Genomic DNA, 22956 nt, shown 5'->3' on the forward strand with positions numbered 1-22956 from the left:
ACCCCGGCGGTCTTCGATAGATGGCGGCTCGATTCCGGATCGATGCGCTCCTGTTCCCCTCCTTCGATTAGGTTTCCCTAGCTTTTAGATTGGGCTCGCGAGTAAAGCCGACGCGGTCGCTCTCCCTCCTTCCAGTAGGCTGCCGGCTCGCCCAAGGCCCAATGCACCACAGGGGTTTCGGCCCGTGGAGCAGCAGCCCGCAGGACAGCCGGGTCCAGTTAAAACAGACTGCGGAATAGATCGCCACAGCCACAAAATCGGACGGCCAGGAAGTCCCAGATCGAAAAAACGTACGGCCGAAAACTTAAATCGCTGTGAGAGCTCGGTTTAGGTCCAGTTATACTGTCCTTACTTAATGCCTTATGCGGTGCATTCCTTCTTTAGTACGCCGTTCTAATCAATGGATTTGGATAGCTCTCCTACCAACATTAAAAAAAAACTAGCATCCCACACAGCTACAGTGCCAGTTTTTTTGAATGAGTAGTGCCAATTCTTTGATGCGGCCAATGTGGAGCTGCGGGCAGCTCTTCCAAGGGCATTCCTCGCTCTGCTCCAAAATGCGGCCACCACTAATCAAGACAGAAGCTCTCCATTGTTGGCACACAAAAAAAGTCATTGCATACGCAATATCCACATGAAGTAAGAAAATACAGAGCTTCCGGATCTAAACTCATCCCTACATTGCATTTAGTTCTGCAAATTAGAGATACAATGCAGTCTTAAAAACTATGTGAACCCTTCTGGGTCTTTACAAATGTAGCATGTTCAAAGTTCTGAGTGGTGAACATCCCTCTCTTATTATACATTTCACCAAGTACCTCCGAAGAAAGATGAGCTCACTCCAAATGGTGAGCCACATAGGTTTCTGGTGCAGTAAAGAACAATTTCCATCAACTTACACCGCAGAAATCCTCAATAAAGCCCCAAGAATTTCCACCAAAATGTACCAACTACTCCCCAAATCAAAGCATTAATCGCTGCTGCTGTAAACCCCAGCTTGAATACATCAGGGAGGTCAACATACCCAGCTGCAGTGCAAAATAACAAGAATTTGGTTAAAGCCCTGATATGAGAAATCTAACAGTTAAATACATTTTAAAAAAGGACTTCTTTAAATGTCAGTTTGTGTATATGGACTCGTGGTTTCCGAACGAGGCATTGGAATGGTGTTGTTCTATGCAACAATCTTGAAGGTGGTTTATACACACTCCCCGTACTTAATGGAACGTTGCTTCTTTTTTTTAAGAAACAGTACAAACAACCCGATATATCAGAAAATGGTTTTGTTTAGATGTGTTTTTACATTAAAACACCAAACTGGACATGTAAATTGACGGGCATGTAACACACAAGTGCTTGTGAACATGCATAAATTTGAATTTCAAGTAAAATTACCTCCATAGTAAACCGCAGACTGCCCACTGCTATAATGTGTTAGTGCTCCAAAGAGATTTGAATTGTACGTCAGAGCAAGTGCTGAGAGTATAGCAGGAACACCAGCTGCTAGGTGCATGGCAAGAAACGCCGAGTATAGAGCTCCAACATGTGCAGTTTGGCTTGCAAATAGATAGTGAATAAAGAAATAGGAGGCCTGAAGAACACCAAATGCTGCAGGCCAACTCAATGAGAAAGACTGAAGAACCTTTGCAACACAATTTGACATCCATGACACAATCCCGAGGTCAGTGAGCTGCCCTGCCATTCCCACTAGAATAGCAAACCAAGCTAAAGTGTCCCACGCAGACTTTTCATTCAAGCAATCATCCCAGTTCATCACTCCAAGTAGAAGAAGAATTGAAAGCCCAATCATTGCAGCAACAACACTCGACACACCAATAGCATCCCTGCAAAACAAAGTGTACAACAGTTCAACATGAAACTATATTTTGAATAATAAACAAATAATTACACATTTCTGTCTATTTGTAAAAACAGGCATGGTGTTGCACTTCTAAGAACTTCTGTTGCTGTTTTAGTTTCCTACGTCTAATCTTGTTGTCACCATGTCTTACGAAAACATTTACAAAAATTCCATGCCATACAGAATGTGACCGCAAGTCGAGATTTTGGAAGCAAACAATCACATAATCCGTTCGCAGGAAGAACATAACAGTATTTCCGAACAATGAAGGCATAAGTAAAACTTACAGGATTTCAGTTTTATTTACTACTACGAACAAATCAGATATTCCTTGGGTGTCTCTCATTTGGAACACCTATTATGATGGAGTTGTACCCCATGGAACAGTGTTGTGTGGCTCCTTTTGGTGGAGGGATATCATCAAACTTAATGAAGCTTTCAGGCTACACTGTGAGGTTACTATAAACATGGGGGGCTCTGTTCTTTCCTGGTTTGATGCTTGGAATTTCTTGGGATCATCTGTTCCTCTCAGGGAGAGGTTTCCCAGGCTCTTCTCTTTTGCCATTGATGATAAGGTCTCTGTAAGAGATGTTCTCAACACTCTTGATATGTCTGAGCTCTTCCACCTGCCCTTATCACCAGAAGCAATGAGGAAATGATCACTGTACAGAATGGCCTGCTTGACATGAATACTGATGACAGTATCAATGATTCTTGGTCATGGATCCCAGGCAAAGGAAAATTTTCTGCCAAGAGCTACTATGCAATGATGCATGCCCACCTTCCTACGGATATGCCGGCCAAATGGATTTGGGAAAGTAGATCAACAATGAAAATCAAGGTTTTTGCGTGGTTAATGCTTAATGATAGGCTCAACACCAGAGATTTGCTGGTCAGGAGGCACTGGAGATCGCCTCAGGAGGACAACACTTGCCCCTTATGTCATGCTCAAGCCCATGAGGACAGAGATCATCTATTCTTCACCTGTCAATTCAGCTCAAGGGTCTGAAATTATTTGCAAATTCAGTGGCTAGCTGGTTTGTCTCCTTCAGAGTGCCTGATTGCTGCCAGGAACAGCTTTGGCCAGCCTTTCTTCAAAGAGGTTGTTTATCTAGCTGCTTGGAATGTCTGGTTATTGAGGAATGGAAGAATCTTCAGAAATGAGAGGCATACCTTTGCAGCATGGAGGAGGAATTTCATCCATGATATTACCCTGCTATCCCACAGATTCAAGCCTAGTTTAAAGCCTTTGTTGTTGCATTGGATTAATTCTTTGCCCTAGATGGCTCCTTGTAATTATTTAACCCGGCATGTAATTATGTACATAGGACCATAGGTAAGTAGTCTAACTTTTACTTACCAGACCTTTTGTTTTTTGTTGGTTGAGTTTTAATAAAATACTGTGGGGCTGTTGCCTCACAGTTCCCAGTCAAAAAAAAAGGTGGCAAAGAAGGCCACAAAGCGAGCTGTGAGTGAAGCAAGGGGTCCGGACCTATGAGGAGCTCTGCCAGCACTTAGACACGAAGGAAGGCGAAAGAAACATCTATAAGGGCCAGTTCTTTTGCTGGCTTCTAGAATAAGCTGCCAACCAAATTTTTTTTTTAGAAGCCTACCAATTATGACTTGACTAGTAGGCTTCCAAAAGGAAAATTTTGGTTGGGGTAGGGGGCAGCTTATTCTAGAAGCCCAAAAAAGCCACCAAAAGAACTGGCCCTAAGATGGCCAGGATCCGAGAGAGGAAGGCGAAGGATGTTGACCAAGTCAAACGCATCAAGGACGGAGCAGATCAGCTCCTGGTGAAGGACGAGGAGATTAAGCATAGATGGCAGGAGTACTTCGACAAGCTGTTCAATGGGGAGAATGAGAGTTCTACCATTGAACTGGACGACTCCTTTGATGAGACCAGCATGCGTTTTGTGCGGCGAATCCAGAAGACTGAGGTCAAGGAGGCTTTAAAAAGGATGAAAGGAGGCAAGGCGATGGGCCTTGATTGTATCCCCATTGAGGTGTGGAAAGGCCTCGGGGACATAGCAATAGTATGGCTAACCAAGCTTTTCAACCTCATTTTTCGGGCAAACAAGATGCCAGAAGAATGGAGACGAAGTATATTAGTACCAATCTTCAAGAACAAGGGGGAAACACAAAGTCCCAGCAAAGTACTTTACCCTCATCAAGGACATGTACAATAATATTGTGACAAGTGTTCGAACAAGTGATGTCGATACTGATGACTTCCCGATTAAGATAGGACTGCATCAGGGGTCAGCTTTGAGCCCTTATCTTTTTGCCTTGGTGATGGATGAGGTCACAAGGGATATACAAGGAGATATCCCATGGTGTATGCTCTTTGCGGATGATGTGGTACTAGTTGACGATAGTCGGACAAGGGTAAATAGGAAGTTAGAGTTATGGAGACAAACCTTGGAATCGAAAGGGTTTAGGCTTAGTAGAACTAAAACCGAGTACATGATGTGCGGTTTCAGTACTACTAGGTGTGAGGAGGAGGAGGTTAGCCTTGATGGGCAGGTGGTGCCTCAGAAGGACACCTTTCGATATTTGGGGTCAATGCCGCAGAAGGATGGGGTATTGATGAAGATGTGAACCATCGAATCAAAGCCGGATGGATGAAGTGGCGCCAAGCTTCTGGCATTCTCTGTGATAAGAGAGTGCCACAAAAGCTAAAAGGCAAGTTCTACAGGACGGCGGTTCGACCCGCAATGTTGTATGGCGCTGAGTGTTGGCCGACTAAAAGGCGACATGTTCAACAGTTAGGTGTGGCGGAGATGCGTATGTTGAGATGGATGTGTGGCCACCAATTGAAGAGAAGCTTGTCCAACATCGTCTGAGATAGAGTTGCTTGGATGTGTGGCCACCAATCGAGTCCGGAATGATGATATACGAGATAGAGTTGGGGTAGCACCAATTGAAGAGAAGCTTGTCCAACATCGTCTGAGATGGTTTGGGCATATTCAGTGAAGGCCTCCAAAAGCTCCAGTGCATAGCGGACAGCTAAAGCGTGCGGAGAATGTCAAGAGAGGTCGGGGTAGACCGAATTTGACATGGGAGGAGTCCGTTAAGAGAGACCTGAAGGATTGGAGTATAACCAAAGAACTAGCTATGGACAGGGGTGCGTGGAAACTTGCTATCCATGTGCCAGAGCCATGAGTTGGTCGCGAGATCAGGTTTCACCTCTAGCCTACCCCAACTTGTTTGGGACTAAAGGCTTTGTTGTTGTTGTTGTTGGCAGGAGTACTTCGACAAGTTGTTCAATGGAGAGAATGGGAGCTCTAGCATTGAACTAGACGACTTCTTTGATGATAACAACAAGCGTTTTGTGCGGCGAATGCAGGAGTCTGAGGTCAAGGAGGCTTTAAAAAGAATGAAAGGAGGCAAGGTGATGGGCCCTGGTTGTCTCCCCATTGAGGAGTGGAGAGGCCTCGGAGACATAGCGATAGTATGGCTAACTAAGCTTTTCAACCTCATTTTTCAGGCAAACAAGGTGCCAGAATAATGGAGGCGGAGTATATTAGTACCAATCTTCAAGAAAAGGGGAATGTTCAAAATTGTACTAAATCCATGGAATTAAGCTAATGAGCCATACAATGAAGCTATGGGAGAGTCATTGAGCACCGCTTAAGAAGAATGACAAGCGTGACCAAAAATCAGTTTGGTTTCATGCGTGGGAGGTCCACTATGGAAGCCATTTTCTTGGTACGACAACTTATGGAGAGATACGGGGAGCAAAAGAAGAGCATGCATATGATGTTCATTGACTTGGAGAAGGCCTACGATAAGATGTCGCGGAATGTCATGTGGTGTGCCTTAGAGAAACACAAAGTCCCAACAAAGTACATTACCCTCATCAAGGACATGTACAACAATGCTATGAAAGTGTTCGAACAAGTGATGGCGACACGATGAACTTTCGATTAAAATAGGACTGCACCAGGTAGCTTTGAGCCCTTATTTTTTTGCTTTCGTGATGGATGAGGTCACAAGGGATATACAAGAAGATATCCCATGGTGTATGCTCTTTGAGGATGATGTGGTGCTAGTCAATGATAGTCGGACGGGGGTTAATAGAAAATTAGAGCTATAGAGACAAACCTTGGAATCAGAAGGTTTTGGGCTGAGTAGAACTAAAACCGAGTACATGAGGTGCGGTTTCAGTACTACTAGGCACGAGGAGGAGAAGCTTAGCCTTGATGGGCAGGTGGTACCTCAAAAGGACACCTTTCGATATTTGGGGTCAATGATGCACAAGGATGGATGAAGATGTGAACAATCGAATCGAATCAAAGCCGGGTGGATGAAGTGGCGCTAAGCTTCTGGTGTTCTCTATGACGAGAGAGTGCCACAAAAGCTAAAAGGCAGGTTCTATTGGACGGTGATTTGACATGCAATGTTGTATAGCGCCGAGTGTTGGCTGACTAAAAGGCGATGACATGTTCAACAGTTAGGTGTAGCGGAGATGCGCATGTTGAGATGGATGCGTGGCCACACGGGAAAGGATCGGGTATAGAATGATGTTATATGGGATTGGGGTAGCACCGATTGAAGAGAAGTTTGTCCAATATCGTCAAAGATGGTTTGGGTATATTCAGCGCAGGCCTCTAGAAGCTCCTATGCATAGCGGACGGCATGATGATAATGTCAGGAGAGGTCGGGGTAGACCGAACTTGACACGGGAGGAGTCCGTAAAGAGGGATCTGAAGGACTGAAGTATCGACAAAGAACTAGCCATGTACAGGGATGCATGGAAGCTAGCTATCCATGTGCCAGAACCATGAGTTGGTTGTGCGATTTTATGGGTTTCAGCTCTAGCCTACCCCAATTTGTTTGGGACTAAAGGGTTCATAGTTGTTGTACGAGGGGAGCAAATATTTGTTTGGGTACAAATGTCAGTTAGGTGCAACCAACAAAAATGGATGACTTCTGTAGTTGAAAACAAAACGACGCATACCTTTTTCAAGACAATGGAATTTGTTTTAAACCCGTTGAACTTTACGTCAGACTGATAAAGGAAACTTCAGCAGAAAATTCTGGAGGGAACAAATTTCTATACCATCAGAGCATCTCCAATAGATGATGTAGATGAAAAAATAACATATTTTAGAACCACCAGGGGCAAAACGGTGCTCCAGCAATTATTTTACTAGAGGGATAGGGCGTGGTGTAAAATAGGCCACCAAGTGATGCAAATTTGCATAACTTGTGTCGCTCGAGCAAAACGTGTGCAGTCGCAGGCGTAGCCCAACTGCCGCGTGGAACATTCCTACGTCGATCCTGCCGCCCGCTCATCCACCCGACCACCGCTGCCGGCGATTTTGCAAGGGAAGGCTGCGGCCGCCGCTCGTCCATCCTCCCCTGAGTTCGCTGCGACCCCATCCAGCCGCTGAAGGTCCTGCCGCCGCGCCATGTTTTGGCCGATTCGGCTGTTGGCCAGAGCGCCGACTCCCGTGATGGCTCTCGCAGCTCATGGCCGTTGTCCGGAATAGGACTTCTGGCCACCGGAGCTACCGCGGGCAGTCGCGCAACCGCCATGATTTTGGTCGGCGCCGCCGGCACCACGTCACCAAAATCACGGGCAGCCCCCAACCGGCACGCGTCAACGAGGCGTAGAAGAGGCCTTAGTGAGCGTCTCGTCGCCGGCACAGCTACCATCTTTGCTCCGACGAGCAGCCCCCCAGTTTCGTCCTCCTCATGCACAAGGTGTTCGACAAATATTGCATAAGATAAAAATATCCTAAACCTGTCATGGTTTTTTAACGTGCACGAAAGAAGTACTTTCATGGAGATTTCCGTATTGTAGATGAGCTCATGTGACTCCTCTGTTTGGGATGATTCCTCATCGAATGAGGAATATGATTTGGCCGACGAAGAGGACACTATTTCGCTCGTGATTGCTTTGCTCGTGATGATGCACAAGAAGAGGCCGAAGCATGGCGGTTCCGTGTTTGGCCGTGAGCACACGAAGAGAACAGCTAGAGGCTCACGCAAGATTGATGGGCAACTATTTTACTCCTAAACCAGTTTTTTTAGAGAGGTACTTTCAATGCCGGTTTAGGTTTAGGATTGATTTGAAATGATTTGGTTCACACATGTATGAAATTGTGGAGCGGCTGTTGTGCGGCTGCTCTATTTTACATCACCTATTGGAGCCCTATTTTACATCATCTATCGGAGTTGGAGGTTTTTGGTGATGTAAAATAGCACTTTTAGGTGATGTAAATTTTACTCGAACCACAATCTGGTGCCCTATTTTACATCATCTATTGGAGTCTAATGATGATAGTTCGTTATAACTGGAGACGTCATCCAGGGGCAACTCGTCAGCACCACCGATCGTGAGCTAGACAGTCATCCCCGGTATCTTAATTTAATAGTGCCTAATTCCAGTTAGGTCCCTCTTAGTTTCGACAACTGGACACAACTACAAAGTCAGCAGAGCAACCATAAAAGTACTTGTAATCATGTGATGTGTATGTGTGTCTGCTTTCACAATAAAAGGTGTAACGTAATGAGAGAAGCAGCAAGATATGCAGTTCGTGAAACTGCAAGCAACACTGCAGATAACAAGTAGATATAAATGGAGACAAATGCACCATTAGTCATATTGCTTACGCAGGATGAGTACTTTAGTCACAGAACTATTAGATTGTTAAATAGCGGTCGCATTTGTTTATGAGCAAACAGATCACATACCCTTTTGCAGAGTAACCGCAGCTGACATGGCATGCTGATGAGGCCGTCTTTTTACAAAATAAACCCTGATAATATCTTTACAGTGGTTTAATGTGCAACTTAAACCTCCCTCTTCCCCTCACGCTCCTAGCCATGGCTCGGTGGCGCTCATGCTCGCCGCCGCATGCCCTCTTGTCCGACAGCACAGCGCGACGCCGCCCACGGCACTGGGGTTCAGGGGCTGGCCGTTAGGGTTGTAAAAAAAGCTTAGGCTCGTCATGTTGTTCGAGTTTGATTCGTTCCAGGCTGGATTCGAGCTTGGCTCGAGAGCTAAACAAGCTGAGCTCAAGCCTGATGTGAAGCTCACGAACCTGGCGAGCTCAAGCTTGAACGGTTCGCAAAGGCTCGGTAGAACGAGCATGCTCAACGTTCCAGCTCTTTCAGCAAATAACTGTAGGCCCAATGTTATCATACCCCTGCCACTACTACTTGATATGCACAAGTCTGGGCACCTCACGGGACTTCACTCCTGAGGCAAAGAAGCCTTTTGCAGCCTAGTAACTCATCGTTAATGCATGTGCGTTGGAGCACTCCAGTTCATACCACATCGGTTGTTGATACGGAGCACGGCAGAGCTCCAGCAATAAATAGAGGCTTGTGTTGTTGTCATCTTGGCCAGTATACTCTAATTTGTGCCGTCTAACAGATGTGCTGGTTGAATTAGTTAAATATAAAAAATAAAGAGTTCTGCAAGCTTGTAAAGCCTTCAGCTAGTAGAGCTCAACCTCATGCCTAAGCTCACGACCCGAGCTCGAGCTAACCTTTTGGCTTGTGATGGAAATCGAGCTCGAGCCGAGCCTGGGTGTACTCGCTCGAGTTCGGTTCGTTTATGGACCTACTGTCCATGCTCGGCGCTAGGCAGGGCCATGGAGCAGCCCATGGCGGCGTTGGACGCGTCCGTGAGCTACGAGGACACGCACGCCAGTTTGCCCATGGCATCCACATGAGTGGAGGTGGCCGGATTGTCACCGGATGTGAGCACAGACGGTGCCAATGGAAGGCATGTGTGGCAGTGACGAACGCAGCGGTGATGGTCTGCAGAAGTCATGGAAGAGGTCCTGGGGGCTGACCCACAGCTACGCAGGGGGGGCATGCAGGTCGTGGAACACGCTCGGAGTCATCGTCGTACTCGACGAAGGCATAGCCCTTCCCTTCCCCATTGCACCATGGGCGGCGAGGTGGACGAAGAGGACCCGGCCGATGAGCTCAGAGGCGTCACAGACCTCCTTCTCCGCGGTGTCGAAGGGGTTGTGACGAGGATACGGACGGCACCAGGGTATAGTCAGCAAGGCCGAAAGCCAGCCCAGCGACCCTAGCATGGCCGGACTGGCGACTACGTCCAGCTCCTAGATGGGATGCCTCATCATCTCGATGGACAAGTCAACCAACCAGCTCACCCAACAAGCCAGGGTCCGGTGTGACCCAGTAGCCCCCACCAACTTGTAAACCGACCCGAGCAATGTAACCCTAACCTGACCACATATATAAGGAAAGTTATAGGCCTCTCGAGAGACAAGAGATTCATCTCAGATCATTCTACACACCACTAGCGAGATCTATGGTTCCTCACCTAACCCTTCAGCTCCCACCTCTGCAGCCACCGTGGCGCCCCTTGTACAACCCTAGCTGAGATGTCTCCGATATCCAGCCTGCACACTAAGCAATACATCTCAGCAGCAGGAGTAGAGTATTGCGGCTTCACGGAGGGCAAGAACCTGAGTAGATCGTTGTCTCTTGTGTGTCGCCATTCCAATCTACCACTCGTAGACCCCCGATAGTTACTATCGGATCAGAATGCTGACATTATGTTCTCAACGCACACGACACGGCTACACCAATAGGTGGAGGAAACTGCGATGATGTCATCGATTGACAACTTCAGTCGAAGTCCCTTTTTTAAGTGCGTCGTGCCATAAGTCGGTTTCGCAGTCTCATCAACCTCGTGGAAGAGAGAGGGGTTTAATTTGCACTAAACCACACTAAAGCTGTCATCATAGTTACTTTAAAAAAAATACAGCCTCATCAGCCTCGTGGCTGGGAGCGTGAGGGGGAGAGGGGTTTAATTTGCATGTCACATGTTTGCTCATAAACTATAAGTCTTGTGGCCACTTTAAAATTAAAACATTCTTAGACTACACATATCACATGAGCTGTGTGACTAATGGTGCATTTATCTCTTGTAAATCAATCATAAATCCGAAGTATATTGCTAGTAGGTAAACTCAGTGCAGAGAAGTCAAAAAGACATAAATCTTACCCAAAAATCCAGAGTGAGACTGCAAGAATCATTGTAGCAACCATGACCCATTCATTTTTTGTCACTGGGCCCATTTTCTTTAGTTTTTGAGCAGCTAATGCAGGGGCTTCAGGAGTGTCCTTTATTTCTGGAGGGAATATTTTGTATAGCAAATAAGGTGTTGCTAAAAGCGAAATGATGGCAGGCAAACTTGCAACCTTGAACCATGATATCCACGGGCTTGCAATTTTGACACCAGCCTCCTCCGCTAACTTCAAACACAAGAGATTCTGCGCAGCAGCGGTCAGAAAGAGAGCACTGGAGTTGCCAGATGCCTGTCAAGCAGCAGAAACCAACACGACACTGTTATTGGTAGTTTTAAAATTCAAGCTAAATGGTTAAGAAGTGGAACAGAGAGAAATTATACATGCAACCACTCTAGAAGCAACACATCAGAAATTCTGGGAGTATATCACAGAGAAACAGCACCAGAACTTCCAAACTTAAAGAAGGATTGTTTGTTGCCCATGGTTTACTTTGAAACTCAGGTTTCTCCACCAAACATCGACATACTAAAGCATATCTTATCCTTCCAACGTAAGACGTTACAAGAATACACCATCCTTCCCAATGTAGTACCATATTATCATTATTTTGATGATTTAGTCTCAGTATTCCACTATGCATAGGATCGCACCAGATCCTCTACGCACATACCCAGAAACAGCTCCAGATCACACAAAGAGCAGCGGACATTACAAAACCACACTTCAAGACCTTCATTATTAAAGGGAAGCTTAGGTAGCGAAGGTATAGGCCCTTCCCTATTATGAGGAAGATAAATGATAATGCTTATGTGATTGATCTTCCAGGCGAGATGGGCATACAATGTTGCGGACTTGACTCTCTACCACCCAGAAGAAGCGCTCACAAACAACCAGGGGAGAATGATGAGGAACAATAGAGGAAAATAAAAGAAGACAAACTTCACAACAACAACAACAAAGCCTTTAGTCCCAAACAAGTTGGGGTAGGCTAGAGCTGAAACTCATAAGATCTCGCAACCAACTCATGATTCTGGCAAATGGATAGCTAGCTTCCACGCACATCTGTCCCCTCCAGTATTTTCTTTTCTTTTCTTAACCTAGCTACTGTTTTCTAGAGTCTTCTAGGTATAAATGGAACATTGTATCTTAAGTGATGTTGTCTAGAATGTTCTAGCTATAAGTAGAATTTGGGATGTGAAGACTTCCCAAAGTCCTATAAATAGAGGTCCTCATCTCTTAACTTGTGACAAGGCTATGTACCCCCACTACCTATAATAGAACTTGGTATTCTTATCTAAGATCTTGGAGTAGATCTTGTGCTCAAGGAGTTTTGGACTAAACTCCTGCTGCCACATTGGCCTATTTGGCCTCTAGAGCGATATCTACGCAGCACATTGAAGTAGTTCCTTCAACACTTGTGTTGCACACTGTGTAGCAGCAACCAGCAAAGTGGAGTTGTTCCTCCACAACCTTGTGCTGCTTCACATACCCAACAACACGCTTATACAAAACACTTGCAGACTTTTTCAGCACCAGTGCCAGTTTATTAATTTGATGGTGTCGTCTACTCAGATGAGCTCTACAGCGCAACCTTGTGTATAAACATCAAATATCTAAAATTGCACCCTTAGTGATGGACTTTTAGACTGAATATCCAATATAATACTCCAAAGTTGATGTTGAACTACCATGCCCAATGCAAATCAAAGCAGCTTTCTGGCGCAGTCTGGAAGAATCTATTACTGACATGACCCTAATTATTGAAAAGTAGATAAAACCAGACGATAATATTCTTCTCTGCTTTGTTGAGAGGGGCCGAGCCCCTTTATATTGTTGTAAATAAAAATATCAGCTATCAATCAGAAGGTTCCTGGTTCTCCATGTTGTATAAGCCAGAGCACCAAGAAATATTGAAGATCAAAGACACAAAAAGAAAGGTTAAATGCCAAGTCAAATGGCAACCTAATGATAAAGAGACCCATTAAAGTACGAAGCCCATTAACCCCACTCATGCACATCCCTCATGGACCAAAGAAGATTGAAATAACCTTCCTCTTCTTTATGTTCGTAGGGGCATTTAGTTTTTTCTACAATAGACTCTTTTGCCCATGCTTTCCCTCCCCACCAGGGGTAGTGGTGGTCATTTGTACGAGGCCTTGAGCCTATAAAAGGCACCACATGGATCATTTGTAAATCTCTCATTTGGAATAAGAGAGCTCTCACAACAGGCAAGACCTTGGCTTCCTTTTGAGACGACCGCTTAGGCAATCGGACCAAGTGAATTTCCCTCCGAGCCCAGGCTTGGACGGAAACATCATGAAGAAAGCTTACCACGTGTCGAGGATTCAGCCTACAACACGGGGCCGGGTATCGTAACGGTACTCGGGGGGTCCACCCCTCAACGAGATTAAGCTTCACTCGATCAGGAGGCATGGCCAAACCCAAAAAAAAAAACACCTCTCCAGTATACGTCGACCGGTTGCACAACCGATGTGTATGCCCGTTTTTAAGGTTGATGAATGCGATGCTTGCTAGCATTGTGCCACGTCGACTCGACCAACGACAAATATCTACCAAGATTATTCAAACTTCGGATCGAATATATAGCAGACAAGACTTGATCGACAAAAAAACACCTTATGTGGTTTTTCATTAAGCAACATATATAGTACATAAGACTTGATCAACAAGCTGGTAAATCTATTCAAACTCTAATACGATCTCTAAACTAACTGGACTCTTTCTAACAAACTTGCTTAATCAATCAGGACTCTGGTTAAGGGATAAGAGCAAGACTCCATGTTTGATGGGCTGGTCCACATATCATCTCTCCCTTTCTTCAAGGAACCTTGGGTACTACTAGTTGTGGAGCTATCTTGGTCGTAGTCATCAGCCTCGATGAAGAAGAGCCACGCACAATGATGACCACCGAACATAAATCTCGTTGTGCTACCAAGTCAGTTGGGGTGAGGCACCAAACTTGCCATGGCAGCGTTCACTGGAGTGGTCAACAATGTTGTGCAAAGGCCCAACGACGAGGTTCTACCAACTCAGTTGGGGTGAGGCGCCAAACTTGCCATGGCGGCGTTCACTGGAGTGGTCGACGATAGAACAGCTGCTAGTGGTGTTGGAAGTGACGGTATTGGAGTTGCGTTGATCGCGGGAGGGTCGGAGGGGCCGCTCAGAAGGCTAGTGTAGTGATGTTGCGAGGAAATGCCACTGCTCATAGGCCTTGGTGAAGGAAATGGCGGTGTGGACGTCAGATGGTCGTTGAAGCTCGATGTCAAAGCGAAGACCATCAGGCAAGCCTACTGTGTACAGGTACTGTTGTTGGGACGGTGTTAATGGCTCATTGTTGCGGCACTTGAGCGCTAGAAACCTGTTGGTGTAGTCAGTGACCAAGGAAGTGAATGGAAACGTGCCAACTCACCCAAGGGATTTGCTCGACGTGATGGCCCAAACTGAACGTGGCAAGCCTCATTGAACTGCTCCCATGGTCAACTGTTGAAATTGTGCTCGAGTTGTAAGTACCAGAACTGGGCATCATTAGTTCATGTGTTGTCCATGAAAAAACTGCTCGGACCTATTGAGGCAACCAAGAGGATCAAGCGAGACAGCATATGTTGGGAAGTCGAGCTTGTGGAAGCGGAGCATGCCGGAACCTAAACCTAAGCCAAGGTAATGGATAGGCAGGGGCGAGGGAGGTGATGGGCAGGGTGGATCCATAGATGGGTTGTGGAAGGGGGCACGGCCATACTGGTGTAAGGAATCAGTTGGTGGCTGGAGGCGGTCAAGGCGGCAGAGATCTGCGCCTGGTGATGGTAGAGCTGTTGTTAGTAGGTGGGCGACAAAATTGGGGCGGGATTTGGGGTAGGATTTGAGCTGTAAGGTGGGGGTGCGAAGTGGCCCAAATTGATGTTAGGAGGCAGCTAGCGAGTAAGGAGATGGCTAGAGGTGGTAAAAGGGGAATGGTTGCTGGTGGTGGTTAGCAGGACTTAGCACAGGGTTGTGTTGTGACAGCAAGCAGCCGGTTGATGGAAGGAAAGCGAGGGGTGGTTGGGGTGGGCAATCAGTGATTCCCCGCTCGAGAAGGGTTGGCGAGGGGGAGCACTAGGGGCACATTGTCGCCGGGGAGGAGGGCCTGGGACAGGGAGGTAGCGTAATGGATGGCCGCTGCAGCCGTGGGATCTAGTGCCGCGGGCAAGGCTGCAGCCGTTGCTCGAGGGCCGTCACTAGCCCGGCAAGGAGCGTCTTGTCCTCTGCTCGTTGGCGCGTGAAGACCTCCAATTGCTTCATGATGCTCTTCATCTGCTCCACAGCCTCGATCTCGATTTCTTTGCCCACCATCGTAGATGGCTCAGGTACCAAACTGGAATAATCTACTGATGACATAACCCTAATTATTGAAAAGTAGATGAAAGTAGCAACACTATTTTTCTTTGCTTGCTTTATTTGCAGGGTCGGCCCTTTTATACAGTAGACAAGAGTTGACCGACAAGCCGGTACGTATATTCAAACTCTAATACGATCTAAACTGATTGGACTATTTCCTAAGTCCTAACAAACTTGCTTAATCAACCAGGACTCTAAGGGATAAGACTCCATCATTTGATGAGCTAGCCCACATAACAGAGTCAAATTCCAGTAATTATGAAGAACCCTTAATTAATAGTAAAAATATATAGACTCCATGATCACAACTATCTGTAGACCGTGTAAATTAACCCATTCAAACGACACTAGTACAGCCTACAAGTATCAAGTTCTGCCCCTGACACGGCGTTTAACGCAGGTAGCTAGCATACTAAAAAATGCCATGCAAACCAGATCTTGTGATACAAATGCCACATATTTTCCAATAGTTTCAGAGTGAAGGTGCTTTCAAGTATAAGAATGATCCAGAACGCATGCTTCTGGATGCAATGAGGAAGCAAACAGAACTCTTGATTAATAATAGCAAGACAGAAATTTTCACATAAGAAATTATAATCTTAGGAGTATAATAATTATTACTAAGATCCATCCTACTTGCTTGTCAGCATATGGACAACCCATGTGACGCAACTGTAATTGAAAACCTCATTCTGAGCACCCCCATAAGCAATGTAGTATAGAGATAAAATGGTAATTACGTATTCTATCAGGATATGAGAAACAGAACATGATCCTAGCTATGAGCGCATATCACGGACTCAGCGATCTCGGGAAAAATTGATGACCATCTGGGCAAAATGCACCTCCAAGATTACAATGATTCATCAGTAATATCTTAAATTCGTAAATAAAAAGCGCAGCCTTTTGGCATGTGCATCAGTAAATTGTAGTGTACCTGCAGCTGAGACTGCACAAGGTAGGCACCCAGTTTCTTCGCTGATGGATCATTCGGCTTGCTGCCGGCCGATAGCGACAGCGACTTGACAATGGGAAGGAACACCCCTCCAGCCCTCGCCGTGGTGCTGGGCATGGCCGGCGCGATGCATGCCTCACTGATGGTGAGACCGTAGGATAGGCCCAGAGTGCTTCCACCCAACCACTTGACGAAGTAGGTGGCAACGCGGTCGCCGAGGCCGGTCTTGACGAACCCCCGTGCAAAGAAGAAGGAGATGACGATGAGCCAGATGACCTCGTTGGTGAACGCCCCGAACGCCGCGGTGAAGGGGAGCGTACCCGTGGCCACGGTAGCAGTGAGGCCGAGGAATGCCCACGCGCCGACGGGGAGCGGGCCGAGGACGAGCCCTGCGATGGTGGAGAGAAAGATGGAGAGGAGCTGCCACGCCTGCGGAGTCACCTCGGGGGGCCGCGGCGCCAGGAATCGCACTGCGAGACCGACCGCGATGGAGGCGATGAGGGGGAGCAGCTTCGCGCCGGCCGAGGCCGCGGCGGGGGCCGGCGCCGGTGCGGGCTCAGTGTTGGGGCTTGAAGCTTGGGTGGCGGACGCGGAGGCCAGGAGAGGATGGAGGTGGCGGCGAGGGGCGAGGGAGATGTGAGGGGAGATGGGGCGGCAGAGGGAGAGAGAACTAGTGGAGGGCTGCAGCTGGAGATGGCGGCGGCGTAGGTGGTTGTGAGGAGTGGGGAGGGGGAGAGCCGGGCGGTGGGACACCGCGAGGTGTAGGCGCTCCATTGGCACGCGGCGGTGCACGGCGGCGCGAGCGGCCGAGCGGAGGAAGCGGGGGTCGGATACTGGTGGCTGCGGCCTTCGGAGAGCTACGGGTGAGATTGGTCTATACGGGAAAGCATAATCCGTTAGGGTTCTGTACAGTGTAGACACTGGCCCGTGTCAGCATCTTAGAGCGAGTACAATAGTGGGTTTATAGTCTGCTTACATAATAATTTTATCTATATGAAGAAGAGAGACATGAAAAAAATAAGAGGAGTGGGCTCTCATGCAAAAGCTTAGTTATATGCGTGCTCCAAGGCAAATGCAATAAATGTGAGGAAAGAGATAGAAAGAAGATAAGAAAAAGTACTAATCTTGTAGCTAACCTTATTGTATGAGTGACTATATGTATTGGCTATAGATGATCTAGCAACATTTTATAGCCAGCAGTTGCCTGTATTATTAACCATGCTCTCAGTGCATTTTGCGCTTTTTTGTTCTGTTTTGTGGATGAGAGTTAATTGCATGCAATTACCACATTTGTGGCTGGGTTTTCATTAATTTTTTAGCATATCAGGACCAAGCTTAGGGTAGGCCGCAAAAATCAGACTAACTCTAGTTTGAACCCTTTTTTGAAAGCCTAACTAACAAATAGGGTCCGCTTGTAAGGATGACATGGTGGGGAGGCATGCCGACTACGCCCGCGAACCTTGTGTGGTGGACCGCGCCTGAGCCTTCTCTCTCGCTCATATCACGCGGCGGCACTAGTGACGAACGGGGCAACGATCAGCTCACCAGTCATGGCGCGGCCGCTCGGCCCGCATCCTCGCAGAGTGGCAGCGCCTGAGGCACCATCCTTCACCCGCAGCGCGCCGTAAGAACGACATCATCCAAGGCGAGGCTCTCCCCGGCCAGCAGCGACACGACGCCTGTCGACCCTCCAGCGTGCAGCCAACAATGGTGCGGCGATGCTCATAGGCAACACATATATTGCCATGGCCATTAGCCGGCGCATGCTTGGCGAGACCCCCTCGGCCTGAGATACAGCATGGACCACCCCGCCACCAACACACAACCGCCCATGCTCGCACTCGGCTTGGTCCTCGGCCATGTGACCATGTCCAAGCTTCTTGATTGAGACGATGTGCGGCGCAGAAAGTCCTCCAGCACGCGACACAACGACGCCGGCCTCGGTTCATCTCTAGAAGACCAGGACCAGTGGCGGCCCTCTTCCTCGCGACGCGGAGATGCTCGCGACGATGTTATTGTGGAGGCGCCAACGACGCCCTCGTGCTCCAACGCGATTTAGACTCAAACCTTATACATGGTCCAACCGAGCCAAATCGGTCGGCCGAGCCAAGCTAGCGCTGCTGCTCCTCCTCAGCACCGGTTAGTTAGACAGCTCAACCTCAGCCGATGGTGCAACTCGCTTCGCGACGCTACAACTCGCACGGCCAGCGCGAGGCGCACAGGCAGGCGAGCAAGCCAACAATGCACGACGACGACCACCTTGCCAGAGAGTCTGTCGCCTGCCTGGGATCGCGTAGGATACACACCATCTGTTGGGGATATAACCCCGCGATATCACCCGCCAGTTTAGGGCTGGGTCATTCTTTGGCGACTTGGCAAAGGTATGGTTTGATGATGGGCTGAGATGACCACGAGTTCAAGGCCCAGGAGGTGGGTCGCCAAATGGGCCGACTCATGGCCCAGAAGTGCAAGCCGTCAGTATTTGCCGTGACGCCAAAGGACGTTTCTTACTTAGGAAACAAAACATACGAAACATACTAGAGCACGGATCGGAGTATGAGCCGGACTCTGTTGTAAGCCCACGGCCTCCACCTATGTATAAAGGGGAGCCCCTGAGGCAGAAAGACTAAGTTACAATCTCTCGAGTACTAGGTTAGTCAAGTCGCACAGTTGTAATCGAGATCATCATTACCAATAGCAATCAAGCAGGAGTAGGCTTTTACCTCAACCGTGAGGGGCCGAACCTGAGTAAACCCTTGTCTCTCGATTCCGATCAACCCTGTTCAAGCTACTACTTAGCGGCGATGGCCTCACGACTAAGTCCTTTCACGAGGACATCTGCCGTGACAAAACCACGATAGTTGGCGCCCACCGTGGGGTTATCGCTCGGTGGTGTTGAGTTCTTCGAGGGAGCTCTCCCGGGGATCGAGGGATACACGATCGGCCACATGACCAAAAGTCGCTACGGCAAGCTCTACATCGACGACTCAGGCTGGGGCCCCGAGGCCGACTCAATCGAGTACGGGTACCGGGTCCCCTTCGATGAGATCCACGTCTTCATCGGCGAGATCGGCGAGTCAGGACCCGAGCCGGACATATGCACCGACATCGTCGAGCCGGCTCGGCGCACACAACCCACCAGGGCTTAAGCCGGCCGAAACCATGTCTTCGTTGGCTTCACCCAGGGGGTCGATCTCGCGGACAACTCAGCGTCGGGCGGCGACACCCTGGTCTACTCTGATGGCGAGTCGTCGGTTGGAGATACGGAGTCAATCCTCCCACTGTATGACGGGTGGCTCGGGGGCTGCTCTAATGATGAACTGGCTCCGGTTGGCCCTGAGCCGCCTCGTTGGACTGTCGCCTACATGGCGGGCACTGCTCCGGCTCTTAACTCCACCGCTGCAGGCACCGTGGATGGAACCGGCATTGCGGTGACTGATCCAAACGCTTCTGGCCCGGTCAAGCCGCCGGCTCAAGTCCTTTCTGAGATGGTCGCCTCGTTAACCACGCTCCTTGAGTCACCGTTGATGGCGGAGAATCAGGCAAAATGACACGTCTCCAATGTATCTATAATTTTTTATTGTTTCATGCTATTATATTATCTATTTTGGATGTTTTATATGCATTAATATGTTATTTTATATTATTTTTGGGACTGACTTATTAACTTAGAGCCCAGTGCCAGTTCCTGTTTTTTCCTTGTTTTGAGTTTTACAAAAAAGGAATATCAAACGGAGTCCAAACGGAATAAAACTTTATGATGATTTTTCTTGGACCAGAAGACATCCATGGAGCTTGGAGAGGGGGCCAGAAGAGTCCCGAGGGACCCACAAGCCCTGAGGCCGCGCCCTAGGGGGGCGCGCCTCCCTAGCTTGTGGGCTCCCAGGAGTCCTCCAACCCTAATTCTTGCGCTATAAATTCCCAAATATTCCCAAACCAACAGAAGCGTCTACCAAAATACTTTTTCGCCGCTGCAAGCCTCAGTTCCCCGTGAGATCCCATCCTGGGGCCTTTTCCGACACCCTAGGTGAGGCGCACTCGGAGCCACCGATCTGAGATGGACTGAAATCCAAAACCTTCTTTATGCATTTCGATTGGACCAATCCACTCAAACTCGGTCAAACCGAAATCACTGAGATTGATCTAGGTTTCCATATTGGTGTCACCGAGTTGAACGTTTCGGAGTCACCGTAGGATCGAAAGTATGTCTAGAGGGGGTGATTAGACTACTTGACCAAATAAAAATCTAGCCTTTTCCCAATTTTAAGTCTTGGCAGATTTTAGCAACCTATCACAAGTCAAGCAATCAACCTACACATGCAAATCTAAGAGTATAGCAGCAGAATGTAAATCATTGCATGTGAAGGTAAAGGGAAGGAGTTTGGAGGGAGCAAACGCAATGTAGACACGGAGATTTTTGGCGTGGTTCCGATAGGTGGTGCTATCGTACATCCACATTGATGGAGACTTCAACCCACGAAGGGTAACGACTGCGCGAGTCCACGGAGGGCTCCACCCACGAAGGGTCCACGAAGAGGCAACCTTGTCTATCCCACCATGGCCATCGCCCACGAAGGACTTGCCTCACTTGGGTAGATCTTCACGAAGTAGGCGATCTACTTGCCCTTACAAACTCCTTGGTTCAACTCCACAATCTTGACGGAGGCTCCCAAGTGACACCTAACCAATCTAGGAGACACCACTCTCCAAAAGGTAATAGATGGTTGTTGATGATGAACTCCTTGATCTTGTGCTTCAAATGATAGTCTCCCCAACACTCAGCTCTCTCTCACAGATTTGGATTTGGTGGAAAGATGATTTGAGTGGAAAGCAACTTGAGGAAGGCTAGAGATCAAGATTCTTGTGGTTGGATTGGAATATCTTGGTCTCAACACATGAGTAGGTGGTTCTCTCTCCAAAAATGAATGCTGGAAGTGTAGGCACATTCTGATAGCTCTCTCCGCGAATGGAGGAAGGGTGGAGGGGTATATATAGCCTCCACACAAAATCTAGCCGTTACACACAATTTACCAAACTCGGTGGGACCGAATACTCAAACTCGGTCGGCCGATTTAGTTCAAAATGTGAACGTTAGGATTTTCGGTGGGACCGACATGTCAACTCGGTGGGACCGATTTCATTAGGGTTAGGGCATAACGTAATCTCGGTGAGACCGATCACATGAACTCGGTGAGACCGATTTCTGTAATAGGCAAACAGAGAGTTGGTCAGGCAAACTCGGTGGGACCAATCGCTCATTTCGGTGAGACCGAAACGTTACGAAAAGGAAAAAGAGAGTTTGCATTGCGAACTCGGTGGGACCGACCGCTCATCTCGGTTAGACCGAAATGTTACGAAGGGAAATAGAGAGTTTGCAATCCCATCTCGGTGAGACCGAGATCCCTATCGGTGAGACCGAACTGGTTAGGTTTTTTGGCTATGGCTATGTCTAATGAACTCGGTGGCGCCGGCTAGATCAAATCGGTGGACCGAGTTTGACTTTTGGTTTGGGACATATGTGGATATGAGAAAGTGGTTGAGGGCTTTTGGAGCATATCACTAAGCATTTCGAGCAAGCAAGCCATTAAGCAACACCTCATCCCCTTTTAATAGTATTGGCTTTTCCTATGGACTCAATGTTATCTTGGATCACTAAAATGAAAATGTAGAGTCTTGAGCTTGAGCCAATATGTGTCCTTAGCATTTTGAGGGGTCCACATCTCTAGTCTATGCCATGCCAATCATTGAACTTTCTGAAATGATCATCTTGAAAGAGTATTAGTTCAATGAGCTATATGTTGTTAAGAATTACCAAAAGCACCCAGGGATTAGTTGCACTTTCAATCTCCCCCTTTTTGGTAATTGATGACAACATATAGATCAAAGCTTCGACAAATGATAATAAGAATGAAATATATCGTCGCTTTGAGAAGTATGTGATAAGCAAGAGCTCCCCCTAAATTTGTGCATTATTTAAAATTTGCTTTTGAATGCAAATGCACAATCGGTTAGGATCATGGGTTACTCTTCCATGTCACATACATCTTGGTGGAGCGCTCAAAATGATAGAATAAGAAAATATGCACTCATCACCAAGGCAAAGTGAATGATCATACATGAGAGATAAATAATATCATCATCCAAGCACAAGCATTAAAGTATGATATGATCAAACACATGATCATACAAGTATCTCACACACACATAAAGTATCATCCAGGCAAGCAAACAAATAAGTATCAAACAAGTAGCAAAAGAGGTAGCAAAAAGAAGCAAATCTCTCTCTCTCGAAGCCTATGATCTATACACTTTCTCCCCCTTTGGCAACAAGTTACCAAAAAGCTTGAAAATGCATAGTGCTATGCGGCTCTCTAGGCTTGATCTTCGGGAGATGGCGTGGAGAGGACTCCTAGGACGAATGCATCTGTTGAGGTTGTTGGAGCTGGTGGAGTTGCAACCGGAGGAACAACTGAAGTTGTGGCTGCAGGTGCAGAAGTTGTAGCTCTTGTGTCTGTCATAGGCACTGCTGCAGATCTCTGTGCCCTGGGCACTCTCTGAAAAGCTTCAGTGGTAGCTTTCCCTTTCCTCTCTTCAGCTTCTTTCTGGAGCTACTCAACAGTTGTTTGCATTTCTGTCACCTTCAAGTCAAGATCATAAATTTTTGTTTCAATGATCCTCTCAAGACTCTCTTGATTCTGAGTCGGGGTGGCCAATCCTTTCT

General features: G+C 47.5%; 1 protein-coding gene across 1 annotated transcript; it reads right to left on the reverse strand.

Moving 5' to 3' along the window:
• Nucleotides 1-661: 661 nt before the first annotated feature.
• On the reverse strand, nt 662-17115 carry LOC123164344 (dicarboxylate transporter 2.1, chloroplastic). The gene is made up of 4 exons (XM_044581772.1): nt 16218-17115; nt 10863-11176; nt 1396-1844; nt 662-1028 (listed from the first exon to the last, which is right to left on the reverse strand). Exons 1-4 carry the CDS (start codon nt 17007-17009, stop codon nt 913-915), a joined length of 1671 nt encoding a protein of 556 aa, XP_044437707.1. The 5' UTR covers nt 17010-17115; the 3' UTR covers nt 662-912.
• Between the last annotated feature and the right edge of the window lie 5841 nt (nt 17116-22956).

This window comes from Triticum aestivum, chromosome 7D (genome assembly GCF_018294505.1).
Source record: "Triticum aestivum cultivar Chinese Spring chromosome 7D, IWGSC CS RefSeq v2.1, whole genome shotgun sequence".
Lineage (NCBI taxonomy): Eukaryota > Viridiplantae > Streptophyta > Magnoliopsida > Poales > Poaceae > Triticum > Triticum aestivum.